Source organism: Beta vulgaris, chromosome 5, assembly GCF_026745355.1.
Source record: "Beta vulgaris subsp. vulgaris cultivar EL10 chromosome 5, EL10.2, whole genome shotgun sequence".
Lineage (NCBI taxonomy): Eukaryota > Viridiplantae > Streptophyta > Magnoliopsida > Caryophyllales > Amaranthaceae > Beta > Beta vulgaris.
In genome coordinates, this window is record NC_079206.1 from 19,119,365 (window position 1) to 19,144,686 (window position 25,322).

General features: G+C 38.1%; 2 protein-coding genes across 2 annotated transcripts; both read left to right on the plus strand.

The window, feature by feature from the left end:
- Positions 1 to 2,172: 2,172 nt before the first annotated feature.
- LOC104893021 (dolichol-phosphate mannose synthase subunit 2) lies at positions 2,173 to 5,506 on the plus strand. Its single transcript, XM_010679060.4, has 3 exons — positions 2,173 to 2,329; positions 4,926 to 5,064; positions 5,147 to 5,506. Exons 2-3 carry the CDS (start codon positions 4,975 to 4,977, stop codon positions 5,297 to 5,299), a joined length of 243 nt encoding a protein of 80 aa, XP_010677362.1. The 5' UTR covers positions 2,173 to 2,329; positions 4,926 to 4,974; the 3' UTR covers positions 5,300 to 5,506.
- A 6,162-nt stretch (positions 5,507 to 11,668) lies between these two features.
- LOC125497847 (uncharacterized) lies at positions 11,669 to 12,169 on the plus strand. Its single transcript, XM_048645547.1, has one exon. The coding sequence runs from the start codon at positions 11,669 to 11,671 to the stop codon at positions 12,167 to 12,169; it is 501 nt and encodes a 166-aa protein (XP_048501504.1).
- Positions 12,170 to 25,322: the final 13,153 nt, after the last annotated feature.

The window sequence follows — 25,322 nt, forward strand, 5'->3', positions numbered from 1 at the left end:
CCATAAGAACCCACAATCAGTAAGAGCTTCCGAAGAAATCCTCATTCCACCCTATCATAAGCTTTACTCATGTCGAGCTTCAAAGCTATAGTGCCTATGCGGCTCCTACTTCGCTTTTTCATGGTATGGAAAAGCCCATGAGCAATAAGAGCGTTGTCTGTAATCAGGCACCCCGGAACAAAAAGACTTTGATTTTCAGACACAAGAGGAAGAATATGCTTAAGACGCATTACAAGAGTTTTAGTTACTAATTTGTACAACACATTGCATAAACTAATAGGTCTGAACTCCATCATTGTAGCGGGGGACTTAACTTTAGGAATTAAAGCAATATAAGTTCTATTTACATGACTCGGAGAAATTTTATCATGCTAAATATCACTAATATGACTAGTAACATCATTTCCAACTATATGCCAGAACCTTTGGTACAAGATAGCATGCATACCATCCGGCTTGGAGCAAAGCAGTATGAATTTCCTCCTTTAAGTATGGTTGTAGCAAACTCTCATTAAAAGCTTGAGTTATCGAACATGACACTTCCGGGAGCACGTTATGCAACCGAGAATCAGAGGGATTCGCCGTGTCAAACAATTTACTATGATACCGAACCACTACCTCCTCCTCCTCCTCCTCCCAAACCCCATTTTTATAAAGAATTACCTTAATGGTATTACATGTGTCAATTCTATTTTAGTATTTTATTTGGTGGACTCCCTATTTTCATTATATCCAAAATTTACATGATGCCTTTGTGATTTTGATAGCAATCCACAGTTTTGACTCAAAAACTTTTGAGCAATGCGATACTGACTCTTGTGGACCACCATGTTGCTCACCTTATCATAGGTGTTTTTTTTGCCCCTAGCTTAGAGGTTACTTAGCTTGTGGATTTAGCAAAGGGAAATTCTCAAATCATCAATACTACTAATTTTAGACATACGCAGACCTAGCTTTATGTTAATTTAAAATCATACTAGGCATGCTCCAATTGAGTTAACTCAACTTTTAAAGTACATATTAGAAAAGAAAAATGTTTCACATTGTCCAAAACAAATTTTATTGATTAAATTGTATTCATCTCGTCATTTAATGACTAATAATGCAAGAGGTTCAACTCAAATGGTGAGCAAATCCATCTTCTAAAGTTTCATCCAAATGTTGTTTTAGTATACACACTACCAATATACTCCTTTCGGCTGCCTCCGCTAGATTTACCCCTCCTACGTCGTATGGTTCTTACCCTCTTGAGATTACTGTAGGTAGGATTGCCTTTTAACATACTCCTTGTGTCTTTTGATTGTTGTTACGTTTGCTTTTTCACACATACCAAGAAAATGATGGGGGACAACTGTGCAGAGACAGAATCAAGGAAAAAGGAGTGTTATTAATGAGGTTGTAAAACTAGAGTAATTTCTCGTTAAAAAGGAGACTTGTCCCACATATTCCGAAACCGGCGATTCTTTTGAGTGGGAAAATTGTGGGTCCTTTACCAAATGTTAACTTTTGAGCCAAACCAACATTTTATTGGATTTTTATTTTCTTTTCATACCATAGGTGACTCAAGTTTTCCCTTCAACATTTTATTGGTGAATGTTGGCGGTGGTTAGTTGATGTGAGTTGTGATGGTGGTTAGTTGGTTTCAATGGATGGCACGGTGGTGGATATTGGGTTAGGATTTGAGGGGTGGCTGTTTGATTGGGGTGGTGGGTAAAAATAAAAAAACCAAAAGAATAAAAAAATACGTAAAAATAAAACATAACCTGTTGTGCAGGTTGTAAGTATTTTGACCTAATAAAAGAAAACAATCCTATAAGCATAACTCAATCAGAAATAATTCATAATTTGACTTATATTGAGAAGACCATGCAAAAGTTGACTTATTTAAAACACTTTTTCCACGCAAAGGTTGACTTATTTAAAACACTTTTTCCTTTTATTACAGATTCCCAGAGTTCATAAATGGGATTCCAATATCGATTTTCATTTATCTAACTTCCGAATCCTACCAAGTAGTACTTGGTTTAATGGTAAGAAGAGCACCCTTCCAACTTCAAGGTTGGAGGTTCAATCTCCACTAGAGGCACTCTGAGGGTAGGGATTCTCCTTACCCTTCCCTCGTACTCTCAAGTGTCTGACCCATTAAGATACGAGCGAGATCTAGGTCACTCCTTCTCACCAAAAAAAAATAAAATTCCCCATCCCCTAAAAAAAAAAAAAAAAACTTCTGCATTGAAGCAAGAAGGAAATGCTTGGCTTCTAGTGGCCAGCCGCCGGCATCACCTCCGATCTCCGTCGCTTCGCAGTTCTTCCTCTTCATCTTCTTTTGGTACACACTCTCCTCTTCTCTAACCCTAATTTTACCATTAACTGTTTGCACTGTTCGATTTTTGTTTTTTTATAGCTACAATTATTCGATCTAGTACTAGAACTAAGAATTGCCTTGTATAATTTTTTTTACCTTTCTGTTATTGTAAATGACGAAAAATTTATGTACTAAAGATTATAAAGGATGAAAATGAGAAATTCGTGTGTATTTTTTGCAAACCTTCTCTTTCTGCTGATTTATGATCGTCATAAAAATGTAGATGTTTTCGCTCTTTTTTTGCTCGTTGTATGATCAAAATGATCGCATACTGACAATTTAGTTTATTGATACCTTTACCTATTTTTTCCTACTATAAACTATATTGGTGTTTTGAGTTTATGACTTATGAGTGTGAGGATTCAGGATTATAAATTGAAATCAGTTTTTGGTTTCTGTCTGTATAGAGATGTGTGGTTTCAGATTTGATGAATTTCTCTATGTAGTTAAAATTATGGAATCAAGTTTAATTTCTAAATTTCAGGAAAGGGAAAATTTCTGGTTCCGCCAATTTGGAGAATACATTGAACATGAGTGTTTAATCAATTCAATTAGTATGTGTTTAGGCTCCATTTGGTTGGGTGTAAAACATTTCTAGTGTAAAATGATTTTTACGGAAAACAATTTACAATGAAAAACACTATTCCAAAATTATTTTTTTGTTGTTTGGTTCCATGTAAGAAAAATGATGAAATGAAAGGTTAATGAAAGGAAAAGTAAGCCAGTATGGAGGTAGTGAGATGAGTGTACAAGAGATATAAGAAAAAGGAAGGAAAACAAAAGGGAAAATGGTTTCCATCACGGGAGGACAATTTTACTCCTAAAAAAAGGGTTTTATACTCCTTTACAAACCAAAAAATGTAAAATTGTAAATAGAGGAAAACAATTTTTCAGGGAAATGTTTTACGCCCTATCAAACGGAGCCTAAATTGTGTAGCTAGAATAATCGAACGGATTCTATATTGTTCTGAACCGGAGTATCAATGTACTGTGCTTGTGTTTCTTAACTTGTAACTTTCAGTTCAGCTGATTTGGAGAATGCATTGACCATGAGTCTATGATCTTGTCAATGTGTATACTCCTAAAACACTTTGGATCTCCACAGATGAAAATTTCAGTACAAATATATTCAGACCACAACACGAGGACAAGACTTGTATATGGGATAATCTACTAATTATTACCACTGACCAATATACTACGACTATTCTGAAACACAGCCCCTCAAACGCCTATTTATGTTGGCTGTTAACTCCTGCTCTCTCAATTGTTGTGCTCTCACAACCTCCCGGACTACACTTGGCCTCTTATTTTTAACTTCTACTCATGCACAACTCCCTCAGCTGTGACTTAGTTCCTCCTTCCTTGTTGCGAAGTTGTCATTATGCATACCAAATGTTCTCAGGTCATCCTACATTTATAGGAATGAGTTACCATTACCACCATTACTGCCAATGCATGCATCGCTTGCCACCATTACCACCATTACTGCCAATGCATGCATCGCTTGCCACCATTACCACCATTACATTTATAGGAATGAGTTACCATTACACTTAGCTCCTTCTTCATTGTTGCTTTGACAGACTAATGTTACTGCCAATGCATGCATCGCTTGCCACCAAAGTTTCCCTCTTCCACTAAGAATTATCCATACCTTTATATTTTAGTATTAAGGAATTCCTTCCCCCACTCTTCGTTAGTCAATCAAAGAAACATAAGCCAACTTTCTCTTCCTTTTTTTGTTATTATATCTTTTTCTTCACCATTGATTAACGTATAGTAATTATATGTACGAGACTTTTGGAGAATTTTTCCCATGCTTCACTTATGAATTGAATGAATTCTAGAATGCCTTTAATAAGAGAATACAATATTTCGCTTGTGCTTTTGAACTAAAGATACTTTTTAGGATTGCTTGTAGTTTATACTTTATTGATTATCTCTACCGAGTTCCTGAGGCTAGTGGGGGACTTGGGTGTATTGGCACCAGTTGATTTCAGATAACTTTGGTGTTGAAGCATCTTGGAAAGAGTGATTTTCATCTTTTACTGTAAAAATTTGATACTTGCTACTGGCTTGCCGCCAGTGACTTGTATAAAGGGAAGGAATGCCGAGTCAACATAGGCCTACTACTTGCTGATATTTGATAATGTTCTGATGAAAATCAGATTTAATGTGCTTCTCGATCTCATTTAGTTCCATTTGCGTGGATGATTCAAGTTTTTCTCCAAATGCCTCCTGTTATATGAATGCAATATTCACACTCGCATTACACGATTTTTTCTTCTATAGTGGGAACTGGGAAGTGGGTGACTGAGATTGGGGTGTGTGGATGGTGTTTGTGTGACAGATCCTTTTGTTCAAGATTGCGACTAAACATCAAAGCATTTGGTGGTAAACAAGGTTGTGCAAAGACACATGTATTGTTACCCATTAGCATAATAAAAAGTATAAGATATTAATGTCCTTACAGTTTGTTGCTCACCATTAAATGGTTTGATGTTTAGTATTTTTTGTTCATTTATGTGTAAACAAATTCTCACGAAACATTCTGCAGGCAAATTTAGAAGGATATCTTTTCTGCTACATCTCAGAAGCATAAGCGAATGGATCTGGCAGACAGGGCAGTCGGTTTCCTATTGTGTTGTATCAGCTTATCAATATTCACGTACTATACATTCTGGGTTATCATCCTGGTGAGTTCAATTTTTGATTGATTCTAGAGTTAGTCTTGGTGAGGTTATCCAACATGACTAAATCCTTCATGGGTAATTGCAGCCATTTGTGGACAGTGACCACTTTATCCACAACTACTTCTTACCTCAGGAGTACACAATTGTAATACCTGTTCTTGCTGGTGTTACTCTTCTTTGCTTTCTGTGCGTCTTCATTGGATCAGTAATGCTGAAATCCAAAAGGAAGAAGGCTTAGCAAAATCGTCCGCTTTCATTTATATTCAATTTAACCTCTTTTTTCCAAAAGACCCTTGGCGATTGTCAATGTTTTCTCTTCAAAGTAAAGCGTTTGATGGGGTTTAAGAGTTGGTAGTTAAATGTTACTGGAGAAGCCTATGATATACCAAATTTTTGTGTAAGAATTTCTTTTCATTTAATTTATCATTGTCAAATACTTGTATTATGCCCTTCGATTCCGACTCCTCTTCTGCTGGCAAATTGAGTAGCCAATTAAGTCACATTTTTTTCTTGTTGTGAACAATTGTTTACAAGATGAGTACGAGTTCTATGTATTATTCTTGTGCACTCTTGAGTTTCATTTTTTGCTAAGTTTGTTTACAAGACAGGGGTATGCAAGGTGAGCACAATACTCCGCGTAGAATTACGATAAAAATGCAAAGTGTCAAAGTCTATTCGAAGGTTTCATTATGTTTTGCAGCACCTCTCATAATTAGCTTAATTACTTAAAAAGGAAAAAAAGTTTTCTTTACATTATCAACAGTTAAGGTGTGTAGTCTAATGAGTTAAGCGAAGCCAATTCTGATGAGGAGTAATCGGTTAGTTTTTTTTGGCAAGATTGGTGAACGAATATATAGCACTATTGTAAGAATAGTGCCTTGAATGTGTTCGTCAAAAAGGAGTTTCTGGGATACCGTCCGATCGGGTCGGGCGAAGTCGCCCGATCGGGCCCGTGACGAATTTGAGGACATCAGTTTTTGGGAAGTCGCTCGATCGAGCGAGCTCGTGAATTACGACTGGGCGAGTCTCGCCCGACCGAGCGCGCAACAAATCTGGAGTTAGTAATTACCACCCGATCGGGCGGATGTCGCCCGACGCAATTGGGCGGACGTTGCCCGGTAAACGCGGAAACGCGTTTTTCTGACGGGAGTATAAATAGGTTATTTGTACCTAATTGTTCAGACTACGAATTTTAGTCTAATTCTCTCTGTAATCTGGTTTTCTTCATATCAATAAAATATTCTCTCTCTCTGCCGTGGACGTAGCCAAATTGGTGAACCACGTAAATCTATTATCTGTTTTTCATTGTTTTGCATTCTTTATTTGTTTCTTTTTCACGTCTGTCATAACAAATTGGTATCAAGAGCTTTGTGTTTGATTCGGGTGAGAAAGATGTCTGGGATGAATTTGAAGATCTGAGAGGAATAGTTTTAGTCTGTGGCAAACCAAGATGCGGGCTTTACTGAAGCAACAGGGGTAGTGGGCACCGTTGGCAAAGAAGTCAACGGATTCAGTTACCGCTACGATGACCATTCTGGAGAAGAAGGCTCATTCAACGATTATGTTGTGTCTGGCAGATGATATAATCACTGGAGTCGCGAAGGAGGATACCGCATCTAGTCTGTGGTTGAAATCAGAGAGAGTGTATATGACAAAATCTCTAACGAACAAGTTGCTTTTGAAGCAACATCTGTTTAGTCTGCGAATGTAGGAAGGTATGCCTCTTACGGCCTGTTTGGTAAGAGGTTATAAATGGTGGGAATGGTAATGCATTACAGTGTAAATTTGTACTAGAAATCCAATGTCATTACCAATGGTAATGGTACTTAATCACAAGATATCCATTTTCTTCCTAAAATCTCATTACTATCCATTACCACTTGGGAAGGTGGTATTAGGTGGTAATGGAAATTTATAAAGGAAAACCCATGTTTTGTGACAAAGTTTCATTCCCATGGTTATGGACATATGAAATCTTTACAAATTTATACTAGATTTCATTACCATTACCACTAACCAAACGGGCTGTTAGAGATCATCTAGATCAATTAAATACAATTTTGCTAGAATTGCGTAACATTGATATGAAGGTGGAGGATAGGGATGCCGCTTTAATCCTGCTTGTTTCTTTACCTATATCGTATGAAAATTTTGTGCAATCTTTCATTGTTGGTAGAGATTTTGTGTCCCTAGAAGAAGTTAGATTATCTCTGCATACTAGGGAATTGCGCCATAAGGCATCTGGTGGTAGTATAGGTACAGATAATCAATCTTCTGGGTTAGTGGCCATTAGTAGTGGTAAAGGACATTGTAGAAAGAATTTTAAGAAATCTGAAAATTCTAAAGGGGGTCATGAACCTAATGATGACTGTAATTACTGTAAGAAAAAGGGACATTGGAAAAAGGAATGTCCTAAAAAGAAGCATCAGGAGAACAAATCTGGGTCTGGTTCTGATGAAAGTAAAGCGTTGATGGGGTTTAAGAGTTGGTAGTTGAATTTTACTGGAGAAGCCTATGATGTACTAAATTTTATGTAAGAATTTCTTTTCATTTAATTTATCATCGTCAAATACTTGTATTATGGCCTTCGATTCCCGACTCCTCTTCTGCTGGCAAATTGAGTAGCCAATTCAGTCACATTCTTTCCTTGTTATGAACAATTGTTTACAAGATGAGTACGAGTTCTATGTATTATTCTTGTGCACTTTGAGTTTAATTTTTTGCTCAGTTTGCTAGCCTCTTCGAAATTAAAGGCTGCTTCTATCCCCACCTATATGCAAGGTGAGCACAATACTCCGCGTAGAATGACGATTAGAATGCGAGTGTCAAACATTATGTTTTGCAGCACCTCTCATAATTAGCTTAATTACTTTAAAAATAGGAAAAGTTTTCTTTACATTATCAACTGTTAAAGGTGTGTAGTCTAATGAGTTAAGCGAAGCCAATTCTAATAAGGAGTAATAGGTTAGTTTTTTTGGTATGAGAAGAAGTGGTCCGAACCCCGTTCGGGTCTTAATGGGCCAGACACTTAAGAGTAAGGGGGAAGGGCAGGGGCGGATTTACAGGGGGGTACAGTGGGTATACATGTACCCCCATTCCCCAAATTTTTGAAGAAAATAAAAGCAAAAGGGTAAAAAAAAAAAAAAGGAAGTTACACTGTATACCTCTCTTCCTCACGCGTCGCTCTCTTTCTCTCTCCTCTGGGCTCTCTGTCATTCATAACGTTATTTTTCCCTCTCCCTCATACTTTTCCTCTCCGAAATCAACAATGGACACTGAAGGTTTATCAATAATCTGTGCCGGGATCGGTTCTTTTGATAAAGACGAAGATGGTAATATTGATTACATCAAGGAAGAATTTTGCTTAGGTAAAAATATGCTTTACGAAAAACCCTAATTTGTTTGTGGGGGCTGATTTTTGTCATTCATTGATTTAATTGTTTTCTGAATTTCATTTATTTGTTAGATAATTGGAAGGATTTGTTAAGGTATTTGCCCTGTGATGATCCGTCGACTAGGGATGGGGATATGTTTATATCCCTTTTTCTTTTCTGATTACGGCTGGAGTGCCGCTCGCCGGACACTGCTGACTGCCGCCTGCGGAGGCCGTCGCCACTAGCCCAAAACGGCAGAACGCCAGTCGCCAGAAGCCCAGAACGGCAGAACCCTACTGGTTGAGGTACTTTTTATTTCTGTTAATTTATAAGACTTTTCAATTTTTTTTGAATGGAATATGGAGATATGATGAATGGAATTTTGATGTGAATTGATATTTTGAATCAAAATAAGAAATTATGAAAATGAAATTTCAATGTTGTGCAATTGTGAAATATGAAAATTGAGATTACTTGAATTGAAATTAGAGATTAGAAATTGTGAAATTGAAATAGAGGTTGTGAATTGAAATTAGTTGAATTTGGAATTAGAGGTGTTGTGAAATGTAATTTGAAACAAGGGACTTTGGAATTAATATCTAATAATATGTTTACTAGATTTGGAAGATGAAAAAAAAGTTTACAATCTTTTTGGAAGAGAGGTGGAGGAAAATCACAAAAGTCTTTTAACTCAAGTATTGGCATTGTATTTTGATTTGAATTTTTAGTCGTAAATTCACTCTGATAATTTTGTACCCCCATCCCGTAATTCCTGGATACGCCACTGGGGAAGGGTAAGGGGAATTCCTACCCTCAAAGTGCCTCTAATGGGGATTGAACCCCCAACCTTGAGGTTAAAAGGGTGCTCTCCTTATCATTAGACCAAGTACTACTCGGTAGATTTTTTTTTTTTTTTGGCAAGATTGGTGAACGAATATATGCTAGGAAAGGTATAGGTTAGTTTTCTCGTACGAGAGTCACTAAAGAAGATGCTAATTATTGTTATTATATGTGAGGTGAATTATTGTGGAATACAGATCATCGGAGATTGACTATGAGTATAAAGCGATATTCGGGCACGCATTGTTCCTCCACTTTTTTTAGTATTGAATTTATGTCTATTGATATTAGAAGCATGTTTTGTATGATTTGCCTATAAAGGATTTTGTTTTGATTCGGAGTTTTATACAAAAAATAACTAGTAGTCAAATATGTTTAAAAGAGAAATTAAGGTTTTTTTTTATACGAAAAATAAACTTAGGAGCACTCCTTAATTAGGAGGCCAACCTAAAACATTCTTACGGATGATGAGAGAAAAATCAATGTTATAAGAAGGAAACCAGTATAACAGAGTGGGACAAGACTGTCCCTTTTGCGCCAAGAAATCAGCTGCACTATTTGCCTCTCGAAAGCAATGAGTCGCCTTCCACACCGGAACACCCTCTAGTAAGCAACCTGCATCAGCAATGAACTATCAATTTCCCAAGGAATATGCCTATTAGAATCAAGAGCATTGATAATAGCCAGATTATCTCCTCAATCCAAAGATTGGAAATCCGGAGAGATAAGGCAGCCTTAATTCCCTCCACCAAGCCCCAAGCTTCAGCCTGGATAACACTATTATTTCTGCCAATGGATTTGGCTCAAGCAAGCAGAACACTACCGTCCGAATTTCTAACGATGAAACCAAAGGAGGCATTGCCATCAGAAAGTCTCGAGCCATTAAAATTCAATTTAAACTCAGGAGGAAGGAACCAACAAAGATTCAAGCCACTCCGAGCCTTGGGAACGACTTTAGGATCCTTAGCCTGATTAGAAGAATCAACAGAATTATTAACATAACAAGTCTTAGACCAATCGATAACAAAAATTATAGATAACATAACTAGCTTTTCTGGAAGAAATTTGCTCATTATTGAAGATAAGCTTGTTTATGAAATACCAGGCAAACCACTAAATAACCACAAAATAGTTCATATCCAAAGTGGAAGAAGCTGAAAAAACATACCCCACTGTAAAAAAGAGCCAACCAAAGGACGAGTGAAGGTGCATACAAATATCCAAAACAAAAGCGCAGAGAAAGAAAAGACGGGCATCAAACTCAGATAAGCAGTTGCAGAAGACACATTGTTGTGGAATAAAAGTATTTTTTCCAATCTTTCCTTTGTAGACAAACCATCACTGCAATCTTTTCACATAAAATTCTTAATTTTAGGAGGCTGATTAAGTTTCTAGATCCACTTAAACTCTACGTCATTATTTTGCAGATGGGAGGGAGGAGCATTGAGCAAGAGAATCCCCCATTTTAACGGAATACTGACCATCTGAGGTGATTTGTCACAAGTCAAACGAGACGGAGTGAAAACAGAACAAATACTTTCTAATATATGAAGATGGACCACATTCTTCAATTTGTCCTTATCCCACCTATTGACAGAATTAATAAATTCAGTCACCTTAAGATCTATGGGATAAGCAGAAGCCTGGACAACATCAGACAAAGGATACTGAAACACCCAGTTATCCCACCAAAAACTAATTTTTTGACCATTCCCAAGTTGCCATCTTAAGCCCCTCTTAAGAGTGTCCCTAAGACGTATTAAGTTTTTCCATTGCCAGGAAGCAGATCTAGGGACTTTATGAGGTTGTAAATCTCGATTTTTGCAATACTTCCTTTTAACAAAAGAGACCCAAAGACTAGGGTGATCCTTTACAAGTTTCGAGAGAAGTTTCATTTGGAGAGCTTCATTGTGAGGCTTAGTTTTTCTAAAACCAAGCTCACCTTTGGATTTAGGTTGACAAACTTTATCACATCCGATAAGATTATGTTACGATATAATATTGTAATGTTCTATTTATGTGATATTTCCTATTTTGTGTATTTAGGTCATAATAGGATGTATATATATATTGTGAAGATGAATGAGAAGGGGAGAGTTTTGAGCCACATTTGTCATGGTATCATGAGCATAGGTTAAAACCCTATTTTTTTCCGCCATATTTGGGAACAACGACATCCAAGGAATTGTTATTCCCATCCACAGAAATGTGAGCTTATTATTGTCCATTCTTTCAGCATGGGCAAAGAGGGAGAAGATAAATCACCAAAGGTAGAACCTGTTGATCTTGACTACTACCTTAGTTAGAGTGATAGACCTGGAGTGGTGATTACTCCCATCAAACTACGTGGGGTATCAAATTATGATGAGCGGGCGAAGGCCGTGAAACGTTCGATGATTTCCAAATTCAAATTTGGCTTTGTAGATGGTACGATTGAGGAGCCATCGACAAACACAAATAAGAAAAAGCTTTGGCTAGCTGTGAATTCCATGGTGGTCTCGTGTATTACTAATACCGTTGAGGAGAGTTTGAGGTCCACTATCGAAAACTTTGATATAGCACATGAGTTGTGGACTCACTTGAAGAAGCGATATTGCGTTGTGAGTGGTACTCGGGTCTGTCAACTCAAACCGGTTTTGAGTGACTGCAAGCAAGGCGTGTCCGAAACCGTCACGGAGTATGCTGCAAGGCTGTTGAAGGTTTGGAAGGAGGTAGTGCAATATTCTCGAGTGCCGCGGTGTACTTGTGGCGGATGTAAGTGTAATCTTGCCAAGCAAGTAACTGATATTCGTGAAGATTACCTCCATTATTTTTTAATTTTTGATGATCCTTATGAGGCCATGCGTGCTCAATTGTTGGCGCAAATTCCTTTACCTTATGTTGATGAGGCTTAATAGTCAGTCATAAACACCGAGCGTTCGTAACAAGGATGAGAGTGACAAATTTTGTGCCCATTGTAATCGCGATGGGCATGATGAGGCGAGTTGTGATCAACTCATTGGACATCCGGAGTGGTGGGATGAGAAAAAGCAGGGTGGTCGAGGCCCTGGCAGAGGTGGTAGGAGCTCGGGGTCGCGTGGAGGCAGAGGATGACGTGAAAATGGGACCGATAGCAGTACCTCAGTGCGTGCGAATGCGGTGCAAAGTGGAGGTATGAGCAGCAACATACCCACACAAAATACAGCAGCTTTGCAAGGAGTATCCAGTGACCAAGTTCAACAAATTATTGAGCTTCTTAATAATAAATCTTCTCAAAAGTTGCAAGGTAAAATTGATGTGCCATGGATTGTTGATACATGATCTAATAGTCATGTGACGAGTGAGCTCTCATTATTGAAAAATATCAATACAACTACAAATAATCCGGTTTTGTTATCGGATGGGCAGACTGTGAATGCAAATCAACTGGGTTCACTGACATTGGAGGGTGGTTTATTTATTAATAATGTATCATATGTGCCACAATTGAATTGCAATTCAATTTCTGTGACTCAATTATGTGACGAATCGAATTGTTATGTTTAGTTCACTAACAAAATGTGTGTGATTCAGGACCAATTGAAGAGGACGGTGATTGGCGTGGGTGAGCGACAAGATGGACTATATTTTTTACGTGGTGTTCCGCGAGTACGGGTGATGGCAGTGGATTGTGTAGTTGATCTTTGGCATCAGCGTATGGGGCATCCGTCGGAGAAAGTATTGAAATTACTCCCTCCTGTGAGTAATTCTACTAGGAAGAATACTGCAGTTTGTGATGTATGTCCTCGTGCCAAGCAATGTAGAGAGAGTTTTCTCATCAGTAGTAGTAAGGCTAGTCATATGTTTGCTCTTATTCATGTTGAGTTGTGGGGTCCTTATAAGACACCTTCTTCTTGTGGTTCCAAATATTTTTTGACGATCGTTGATGATTTTTCTAGAGGACACTAGTAGAATAAATGCTTATTGCTGCGGTTTTACCTATACCCAGCAATATAACACGCAAAAATAAAAAAAAATAGAAATTGACAATGTTGCTGCGGTTCCCGCCCAAAACCGCAGCAATATTGTCTAACGGATACATTTTAAAAACATGTGGGGGCCCTGAACAGCTAATATTGTTGCGGTTTCCACGTAGGACCGCAACAATATATTAATTATTTTTTTTTTTAATATATTGCTGCGGTCCTACGTGGAAACCGCAGCAATATTAGCTGTAACTAATTACCAAAAAAAATGACGGGGGTTTCTTTCACACTTCACGAATACATTCTCACACACACTCCCTCTCTCTCTCCTCTCACACTCTCTCACACTCTCTCACACTCTTACCAAAAAAACCAGCGACCGGAGTAGGCGACTGGGTTTGGCGACATTGTCGGCGACCGGAGTGGGTCGTTTCTTTACTTTTTTCATTTTGGGTCCTCAATTCGCGTTTTGTATCTCGCATCTCCACCGTTTCTCCTCGCTCCTTCTCCACCGACACCACTCTTCACCGACCGACACCACTCCTTCACCGGCGCCACTTTTTCACCGGCGCTTCTCCTCCCACCGGCGAGGGTTTGTCATATTAGGTTAGTTTTTTGTAAATTTTTCTTATTTAGTGTTTATTAATGAAAATTTTGGCTTAAATTGTTGTTTAAAATGATTAGTATAAAGTATATATATGATTAGTTATAAGTTTTGAGTATTAAAAACTGATTTCGTGATGATTTTGCTTTAGTTTTTGTATGCCCTAATATGTTATACGGGATTGTTTATGCTTAAGTTATTGTGATGTTTTTGCAATTCTTTGTTTAAAGTGATATGCAATGCATTTATATTGGTAGACTCACCAATAGGAGGGGAAGGGAAATCTAAGGAATGATTTGGTACTTATTGTTTAATGTTTGATGATAACTTGAAATCGCTTGAATGCGATTATTGTTTGGTGAATACTTGGATTCGCTTGAATGCGATTGTTTTTATGTACATCATATTGCCTAGATACCCATTCAAGACTTACTCATTAGGAGTAAGTCTTGAATAGTCCCCGTTTTGGGACTGTTCTTAAACGTCATATCTCACTTAGGCGGTGAATGTGTGTTGATTCTTTGATTCTAAGTGAAATACGGTTAGTCATTTTCCTAATTTGTTCTCCGGGTACATATAAGATAAACAGTAATCTTTATCGTGTGCTTGGAGAACTGAAGGGAAATGCTGCCTAATTTTACTTAGAATCAAAGATGATACATGCATTCACTAGTGGGATTGGACGTTTAAGGATGGTTTAGGTTGGAGTGATAAGGACCCAATGGAAGCATTCATTGAATATTAGTTTGTTGTGTTGGATTTATGTGAATTTTAAATTGATAATAATTTGTATTTATGTGTTGGGGTTTTTAGAAATGGATCGAAGTTGGATGTATGGAAAGCGGAATACGTTGGAGTTCGTAGAAGGTGTGAATGAGTTTTGTAAACGTGCTTTAGAAATCAACAACTTACTTGCGAGGCTTAGATTTATTGTCCATGTGTTGATTGCTACAATGTGAATATAATTTATGATATTAGGACCATAAGGGATCATATTATTCGTCGTGGATTTAGGGTTGAGTATTATATTTGGTTATGGCATGGTGAGAAGGGAAAATATACTCAGGATAGGGTTAATGTTGATGTTGGCACTAGTAATTCATTAAAGATTGATATGTCGAATGTCGGGGTTGAGAATAAGTTGTGATAGAATATCATGTAGGATTGAAGGTGATGATGTAGTAGGTGATGAAAATGACAACAGAGATAATAGTGACAGTGAGGATGAAGAGTTTGGTGATCGATTAGCTGAGATGTTGGAAGGGGCTCGTGACCATTTTAATGAGCGACCACGAGTGTTTGACAGTTTGTCTGAAGCTGCTGGGAAATTTCTTTATCCAGGGTGTACAAAATACACTCAATTGAGTGGGATTTTAACTCTTTTCAACATAAAAGAGAAGCATAATTTGACTGATGTAGGCTTCACAGAACTCTTAGAAGCTTTACAAGATATGTTTTTTGAGGGTAATTTATTACCAAAATCTACCTACTATGCCAAAAAATTAATGTGTCCTTTGGGTTTGGAATATGAGCGGATCGATGCATGTCCGAATGATTGCATGTTGTATCGAAATAAGTATGCGGACCTTTATGAATGCCCGACGTGGTAAGTCCCGCTACAAAATGCCGGGTGGGGTTGAGCCCGGACCGGGCAATACTGGTCCTTCTGCGAAAGTGTTGTGGTATCTTCCAGTTGTGCCAAGGTTTAAGAGACTCTTTTCTATCAAAGAAGATGCACAAAACCTAAGATGACATGCTGATCGGAGAAAGCAAGATGGGATGCTTATGCATCCAGCAGATTCACCTCAATGGAAATCTATCGATTCCAGATATAGAGAATTTGGTCAAGAAGCTAGGAACTTGAGACTTGCATTGTGTACGGACGGAATGAACCCTTATGGTACTTTGAGTAGTAAACATAGTATTACTTGGCCTGTTCCTTTAGTTATATACAATCTTCCTCTATGGTTGTGCATGAAGCGGAAATATATTATGTTGTCTCTTTTAATTTGTGGGCCTAAGCAGCGGGGAAATGATATAGACATATATCTTGCACCTCTATCTCATCGAAGATCTCAAAACGATGTGGGACGAAGGTGTTATGGTGTTTGATGCGTATTCTAATGAAGATTTCAGGCTTCGTGCTATGCTATTCTGTACTATAAATGATTATCCAGCTTATGGGAATTTATCGATTCTGCCAGCTTTCACAAATCGCGGAAGTTAAAGCTTACAACGCCTATGATAGCGTAAGTTGATATACGTTTGATATGCTTTAAATGAATTGAGATTATAACATACAACAATTAAAGACTAAATCATTTGATGTTGTATTATCTAGTGCTTTTAGGAGGTTTCGGATGAGCGGCTCTAAAGTTCATCGGGAGAAGCTTTTGTGGAAAAATATTGAGGTATATATAATATAATTGCTTGATTCAATTAAAAGCTTACTTTATTCTCATTATACGGTAAATTTTCTCATTTTCTTAAAACTTTTGATAAAGTGCCCGCAACTATAAGGAGGCACGGAGTGCGGTAATTTTGTGATGCGATACATTTTTGACGTACCCGCTTCATATTTTGGTTCGGAGGATTTGGACAAAGTAAGTTAATATAATTATTCATTTCATATTTAATAAATTTAACTATTTGATGCTAACTTTGATAAATTATTTTCAAGTTGCTCAAACCTTTACGAAAGATCCTTATACGGAGGATCAAATCAATGAGGTGAAGAATAAGTGGGCAAGATACTTTATTGATGAGTGCATTGTCTAGGTTAGTTAGTTTATGTTAATTTTCTTTGTTTTTCTAAAGTTTAGACGAACATATACATTATTGCAACTTGTACCAACCAACATTGTAGTGATTTGGATTTCATGATATATATATATATATATATATATATATATATATATATATATATATTATATATATATATATATATATATATATATACACGTTGGATTTGCTAAATATTATTGTTGGATTATTGAATTGTATTTATGAGATTGGTTGTTGGGTTGAATATTGGATGATGGATGTTGGAGATAATGTTGCGTGGTTGTTTGATGGAATTTTGGATTTGCTTGGAAGGTGGATCTCACAGATGTTATTGGTTGTTGTACAAGTTAATTCCCAATTATGGGTTTATCCAATTTACAGACGGAGCTCTGCCGAAATTTATGCAGAAAATTTAATAGCATATTGCTGCATAGCTTCCTCAAGGTTGCATATATAGCTTCCCAATCAATATTAAATACAATAAAAAATTATAAAAAAAGAAGGCATATTTCTGCGATTTTGGGCCCAAAACCGCAGCAATATTGCTTTTATTATTTTTAATTAACAATTGCTGCGGTTTTGGGCCAGAAACCGCAGCAATATTGTTAATTAAAAAATAATAAAAACAATATTGCTGCGGTTTTGGGCCCAAAACCGCAGCAATATTCCGTGCTAACTAGATAATACATAAAAATTGTTGGGGTTTGGTTTTAATACCGCAACAATATTTGTATATATTGCTGCGGTTTAAAACCGCAGCAATATAATTAATACCTATTGCTGCCCCCTTAATTGCTGCGCGCCCAAAACCGTAGCAATAGGACACTTTTTGACCGCAACAATAAGCATTTATTCTACTAGTGGAAGTTTGGGTTTATCTGATTAGTAATAAAACAGAAGTTGAGTTAATGTTTCTTAATTTTATTGCTATGATTAAACGCCAATTTAATCAAATTATCAAGGTTGTTCGGAGTGATAATGGTACGGAGTTCAACTGCTTACAGGGTTATTTTTTTAAACATGGGATATTGTTTGAGTCGTCTTGTGCTGGGACTCCTCAACAAAATGGGCGAGTAGAGAGAAAACATCAACACATTTTAAATGTTGGTCGAGCTTTGCGGAGTCAAGGAAATTTACCTAAAAAGTTTTGGGGAGAGTGTATTTTGGCTGCGTGTTTTTTGATAAATAGGACACCTACACCTCTTTTTTCAACAAAACACCCTATGAAATGATATTTGGTAAACCACCATCGTACGACACTATTCGCGTATTTGGTTGTTTGTGTTATGCTTATAATCAACGTAGTAAGGGAGATAAATTTTGAGTCGCGTAGTCGTAAGTGTGTTTTTCTTGGGTATCCATTTGGAAAAAAAGGGTGGCAAATGTTTGATTTGGAGACTCGTGAATTTTTTGTATCTCGTGACGTCCAATTTCACGAACGTATTTTTCCATATAAGGATGAGGTTACTGAGAGTGTTGTGTCTCCTAAGTCATGTGTTGGGAATGGGCGTGTTGACGTCTTTGAGCATTGGCCATTGGATGTCGTGCCTTTAATTGTATCTAACATTGGTGTAGGGGATCTGGAATATGATGGCTTGTCTATGGCGAGTGAGAGTGAGCCAACAAGAGTTGGGGAATTGCAGCAGGAGGATGGGGAGTGTGTGAGTGGAGTCCCAAAATGTGGGGTGCTGAGTGAGGTAAGTGAGGCCCATCGTGTGGTGCAACAAGCTGCAGCTTGTGAGGCGCTAAGTGAGGAGATGGGAGTGACGCTGCAGCTCCAACAACGCTATGTTGTAAGTCAACAAAGTGAATTAACTAATGCAGCTAACTTGAGGAGTGAGGAACAACATGTGGGGCATCAAAGAAAAAATCATGAGGAGGATTTAGGGAGAGGTAAACGTCAAAAATTTCAGTCTACGAGATTGCAAGATTGTGTAATGCATATAATACGGAAAAAATATAGTCTATCTGAAAGCTCGTCCGCTCGATCATCTTCCTCAGGTACTCTTTATCCTATCACGTATTTTGTTAATTGTGAACGTTTTTCGTCAAAACCCAGAAATTTTATTGCAGCTTTGCAGACAGAAAATGCTCCTAAAACATTCAAGCAAGCTATGCAACATGAGGGTTGGCGAAAAGCAATGACAGCTGAAATTGAGGCTCTTGAGGAATAGGGAACCTGGACTTTGGAGAGTTTACCTATTGGAAAGAAAGTACTTGGGAGAAATGGGTGTATACGGAGAAGCGAGTTGAAGATGGAAAATTACTTAGATTAAAGGCCAGGTTGGTCTGTCTCGGGAATCATCAGGAAAAAGGGTTAGATTACATTGAAACATTCGCTCCGGTGGCTAAAATGACAACGATACATACTTTTCTTGCAGTTGCCGCTGTGAAAAATTGGGAGGTGCACTAGATGGATGTTTCCAATGCATTTTTGCATGGCGACTTAGAAGAAGAAATTTATATGAAGATCCCCCCAGGATTTCAGAAGAATAATGTTGACAAGGTTTGCAGAATGAGAAATTCATTGTATGTGTAATAGCCCTGTTTTTAAGAACCTTTATTTAAAAGCTAAAAGTGGATAAGCACCATCATTCTTAGTGGTTAAGAAAGCTTGTGGATAAGCACTATCATTCTTAATGGTTGAGAAAGGTTTTAGGAACCAATAGATAAGTTAGAAAGTCCTTGAGAGCCTTAAACATTAAGATTGTGAAAATCGTATGGAGATTGTTTTATCGGGTAACTATGAACTTCCAGTTAAAGAGCCTTTCGGGGTTGAATCCGGGCTCAGAACCTAACCAAACTTGATATATGACATGCTTGGGATGTCTTAAGGTTAAAAGGGTCATTTATGCCCAAGAATTACGTGTCTCAATAGGGTAAATTGCTTACATAGTAAAAACTGGCCAGCTGAAATTACAGCTCAGACCTATGCTCAAAGAAAGCTGCTTAGCAGCTACTTAAGTGTCGATCTCTCAAAATCCTTTGTATGCATGAAAGCCAACACCTAAGGCTAACAATTGTTTACAAGATGTGTACGAGTTCTATGTATTATTCTTGTGCGCTCTTGAGTTTCATTTTTTGCTAAGTTTGTTTACAAGACAGGGTTGCAAGGTGAGCACAATACTCCGCGTAGAATTACGATAAAAATGCAAAGTGTCAAAGTCTATTCGAAGGTTTCATTATGTCTTGCAGCACCTCTCATAATTAGCTTAATTACTTAAAAATAGGAAAAAAGTTTTCTTTACATTATCAACAGTTAAAGGCGTGTAGTCGAATGAGTTAAGGCGAAGCCAATTCTGATGAGGAGTAATCGGTTAGTTTTCTTTGGCAAGATTGGTGAACGAATATATAGCACTATTGTAAGAATAGTGCCTTGAATGTGTTCGTCAAAATGCGTCAAAAAGGAGTTTCTGGGATACCGTCCGATCGGGTCGGGTGAAGTCGCCTGATCGGACCCATGACGAATCTGAGAACATTAGTTTTCGTGAAGTCGCTCGATCGAGCGAGCTCGCGAATTACGACTCGGCAAGTCTCGCCCGACCGAGCGCGCAACAAATCTGGAGTTAGTAATTACCACCCGATCGGGCGGATGTCGCCCGACCCGATCGAGCGGATGTCGCCCGACCCAATCGGGCGGATGTCGCCCAGTAAACGCGAAAATGCGTTTTTCTGACGGGAGTATAAATAGGTTATTTATACCTAATTGTTTAGACTACGAATTTTAGTCTAATTCTCTCTGTAATTTGGTTTTCCTCATATCAATAAAATATTCTCTTTCTGCCGTGGACGTAGCCAAATTGGTGAACCACGTAAATCTGTTGTCTGTTTTTCATTGTTTTGCATTCATTATTTGTTTCTTTTTTACGTCTGTCATAACAAATTGGTATCAAGAGATTTGTGTTTGATCTGGGTTAGAAAGATGCCTGGGATGAATGTGAAGATTGATAAATTCACTGAGAGGAATAGTTTTAGTTTGTGGCAAATCAAGATGCGGGCTTTACTGAAGCAATAGGGGTTATGGGCACCGTTGGCAAAGAAGTAAACAGATTCAGTTACGCTGAGATGACCTTTCTGGAGAAGAAGGCTCATTCAACGATTATGTTGTGTCTGGCAGATGAGATAATTAGTGAAGTCGCAGAGGAGGATACCGCATCTAGTCTGTGGCTGAAATTAGAGAATTTGTATATGAAAAAACCTCTAACCAACAAGTTGCTTTTGAGGCAACGTTTGTTCAGTCTGCGAATGCAGGAAGGTATGCCTCTTAGAGATCATCTAGATCAATTAAATACAATTTTGCTATAATTGCGTAATATTGATGTGGAGGATGAGGATGAGGATGCCGCTTTAATCCTGCTTGTTTCTTTACCTATATCGTATGAAAACTTTGTGCAATCTTTCATTGTTGGTAGAGATTTCGTGTCCCTAGAAGAAGTTAGATCATCTCTACATACTAGGGAAATGCGCCATAAGGCATCCGATGGTAGTATAGGTACAGATAATCAGTCTTCTGGGTTAGTGGCCAGTAGTAGTGGTAAAGGACATGGTAAAAAGAATTTTAAGAAATCTGGACATTCTAAAGGGGGTCATAAACCTAATGATGTCTGTAATTACTGTAAGAAATGGGGCATTGGAAAAAGGAATGTCCTAAAAAGAAGCATCAGGAGAACAAATCTGGGTCTGGTTAGCAGCAGAAAATCTGAATTGTGAGGATGATCTTGCTCTAGTTGGTAATGATCAAATACATTGTAGTAATGTTTGAGTTCTTGATTCTGGAGCGTCGTGTCATACGAGTCCTCGTAGGGAGTGGTTTACTACTTATGAGCAGGTAGATGGGGGTAATATTTCAATGGCTAATAGTGCATTCTGTAAGACAGTTGGAATAGGCTCTATCAAGATCCGGACTCATGATGGTACTTTCTGCACTTTGAAAAATGTTAGGCATGTTCCACAGATGACTAAGAATTGGATTTCAGTTAGTCTATTAGATAGTAAGGGGTTCAGTTTCAGAGGTGGTGGTGGAGCTGTATATGTCTGCAAGGGTTCAAAGGATGTGTTGAAGGGGGTCAAGTGTGGTACTTTGTATATTTTACAGGGTTCTACTATCTCAGATTCAGCTGTTGTTGTTTCGTCTGAAATTCAGAAAGGGGATATGACCAAACTATGTCACATGAAACTTGTTCATATGGTGAGAGAGTATGCAAATCCTCTCCAAGGCTGATCTTCTGGGTGGCCAATAAGGTCACAAACTTGGAGTTTTGTGAGCATTGTGTTTTTGAGAAATTACATCGTAGCAAGTTTCCTAAGGGCATTCATAGAACAAAAGGTACTCTGGATTATATCCACTCTGATTGTTGGGGTCCTTCACGCGTGGAGTCTTTGGGAGGTCACATGTATTTTGTTTCTTTCATAGATGATTATTCAAGAATGACTTGGTTAATTGTCATGAAGTGAAAAGGTGAAACTTTCAAGAATTTTAAGCAGTGGAAGGCATTGGTGGAAAATCAAACTGGGAAGAAGATCAAAAGGCTACGAACTGATAATGGGCTGGAATCTTTTGTCTGTCTGAGTTCGAAGAGTTCTGTAAGAATGAAGGGATTGCTAGGCATCACACTGTCAGAAATACACCACAACAGAATGGTGTAGCAGAAAGAATGTACTAGGCACTTCTGGAGAGAGAGCTCGGTGCATGCTCTCTAATGCTGGCATGACTAGAAGGTTCTGAAGAGAAGCCGTCGGTACAACATGTTATCTGATCAATCGTGGACCTCATTTCGGGATCAATCTCAAAACACTATATGAGATGTGGTTAGGTAAGCCTGCAGATTACTCAGATATGCGAGTTTTCGGCTGTAATGTTTACTATCATGTGAATGAAGGTAAGTTGGAACCAAGGGCTAAAAAGAGAGTGTTTGTGGGTTATGGAGATGGAGTAAAGGGTTACAGAATTTGGTCTCCGTCTGAGGTTAGGGTTATACTTAGTAGAAATGTTGTTTTTGATGAAAATTCTATGTTTAATCCTACTATGAAGTCCATTGTTGTATCAGATAGTGGTAGTGTTGATAAACAGGTGGAGCAGCAAGTCACTCATGATGAGAGTGATCACTATCAACACATTGGTTCTGAAGAACCATCATCTTTCACATCAAGTGAGGAGGCACCTAGCCTAGCTCGGGAGCGTCCTATACGGATAAATTTTGGGAAACCTCCAAACAGATATGGTTTTGAAGATATGGTAGCTTATGCACTGCAGGTTGCTGAAGAGGTGGATGTCTATGAGGCATCCACATATAGGGAAGCAGTTACGTGTACGGAGTCTACCCATTGGCTTGCTGCAATGGGGGAAGAAATGGAATCACTTCATAAGAACGAGACTTAGGAGCTTGTGTCTAAGCCTTTAGGGAGAAATTTTTTACTTGTAAATAGGTTTTCAAGAAAAAGGAGGGGATAACATCTGAAGAGGGGGTCAAGTATAAGGCTCGACTGGTTGCAAGAGGGTTCACACAAAGGGAGGGTGTAGACTACAATGAGATTTTTTCACCTGTCGTCAGACATACTTCCATCAGGGTGCTACTAGCAATAGTTGCACAGGATTTTGAGCTTGAGCAGCTAGATGTAAAAACAACTTTTCTACATGGAGAGTTGGAGGAGGAAATATACATGGCTCAACTAGATGGTTTCTAGGTTCCGGAAAAAGAAAACTGTATTTGCAAGTTGAAGAAGTCCTTATATGGGCTAAAGCAGTCTCCAAGGCAATGATACAATAAGTTTGATAGCTATATGATGAAGCTAGGCTACAACAGGAGTTCATATGATTGTTGTGTGTATCACAACAAGCTGACAGTTGGATCTTTCATCTACTTAGTGCTATATGTAGACGATAGGTTGATAGCTGCTAGGAACAAGTCAGATGTTCAGAGATTGAATGAACTTCTCAGTGCTGAATTTGAGATTAAGGAGTTGGGTGCAGCAAGGAAGATTTTGGGTATGGAGATTTATAGGGATAAGGCTTAGAATAAGCTTTTCTTGTCACAGAAAGGTTATATTGAGAAGATATTGTCAAGGTTTGGCATGTCAACAACACAACCTATAGATACTCCAAGTGCTTCAAATAGTCACTTGTCTGTAGCTTTTGCACCTAAATCTGCTAAGGAGAAGGAGTACATAAGTCGGGTTCCATATGCTAGTGCAGTAAGGAGCTTGATGTATGCTATGGTTTGCACTAGGTTGGATCTTGCACATGCAGTCAGTGTGGTTAGTAGGTTCATGAGTGATCCTGGTAAGGAGCATTGGCAGGCGGTCAAGAGGATTTTTCGGTATCTTAGAGGTATATCAGATATTGGTCTCATCTATGGAGGTGATATGACATGTTTAGTTGTAGGATATTCTGATTCTGATTATGCTGGAGATGTGGATGGTAGAAGATCTATGACTGGTTATGTGTTCACTCTTGGTGGTTCTGTGGTAAGTTTGAAAGCAACTTTGCAGCTTACTGTAACTTTGGCTACTACTGAGGCAGAGTATATGGCCTTGGCGGAAGCAACTAAGGAGGGAATCTGGTTAAAGACACTAGGGGAAAAAAAAGGAAGGGCTGCGGAGGAAGGGCTGCGCTTTTTCTAAAAGCGCAGCCGTACTAGTGAAGGGCTGCGCTTTTGTACAAAAGCGCAGCCCTACACAACAGAAGGGATGCGCTTTTATAAAAAGCGCAACCCTTCACTCAGTAGGGCTGCGCTTTTAGAAAAAGCGCAACCCTTCTTACTTCAGAAGGGCTGCGCTTTTTCTAAAAGCACAGCCCTACTAAGTGAAGGGCTGCGCTTTTATAAAAGGCGCAACCCTTCTAACTAAGTAGGGCTGCGCTTTTGAAGAAAAGCGCAGCCCTTCTTAAAAAAATTTGAAAAATTCATCTTCGCGGGATTCAAATATTAAGCGAGATTCGTCAAATATATCCCTCATTCTTCTCTCTCCTCTCTCACATCCCTCATTATTCCTTTTCCTCCTTCTCTCACATCCCTCCTCCCTCTCCTCCTCCTCTCTAATCCTCTCAAAAACTCCCAGAAATGTTGCGACAAAAACGCTGAAATGATTTGCACGAATCATGCCGACGGAGTCCGATTGCCTATTGTGATACCTTTTCGGAAGCGGAACGAGCCAATGAGTCAAACTCACCGCTATGCCGTGACGTTTAGGCTTTTTAAGCCATCCGAGTTCGTTTAAGCCTCCAAATAGGCATTTTAAGTTTTTCTGAAATTTTTTTTTTTCGTTAAATTATGTATTAGGGTTTTGTTTTATGTATTTAAACATTATTAGGTTAATGTTTGGAGGTATTTCTTGTATTTTCAGATCTATAATGTTCTTATATACTTCTCTTTGTTTATATATTTTGATTAATGTTCTTGTATACTTCCTCTGTTTTTTTTTTTTTATCTTTCTCACTTTCCAATTACACATCTTCCAATGCACATTTTTGAACTTAAATATCTTTCATCATATATTAGTAAAAATTATAACGATTGAATATTAATAATGTACTAATTGAGACGAATCAAACAAGATCCCACATGACTATATTTTTTCTTATAAATTGAAAAAAAATTGAGAAGATTCTCTCTAAGTATGAATAGTGTCAAGATTCTAAGTGAGAACAATAAAAAAAACAGAGGGAGTACTTCTCTTTGTTTTGATTAATGTTCTTGTATACTTCTCTTTGTTTATTTT

What these genes read in the sequence shown, in the direction of transcription:
- LOC104893021 (XM_010679060.4), top strand. Translation starts at nt 4,975, where the DNA reads ATGGATCTGGCAGACAGGGCAGTCGGTTTCCTATTGTGTTGTATCAGC. An exon ending in CATTCTGGGTTATCATCCTG is followed by an intron (nt 5,065 to 5,146) that starts GTGAGTTCAATT and finishes GGGTAATTGCAG; the next exon opens with CCATTTGTGGACAGTGACCA.
- LOC125497847 (XM_048645547.1), top strand. Translation starts at nt 11,669, where the DNA reads ATGATTTCCAAATTCAAATTTGGCTTTGTAGATGGTACGATTGAGGAG.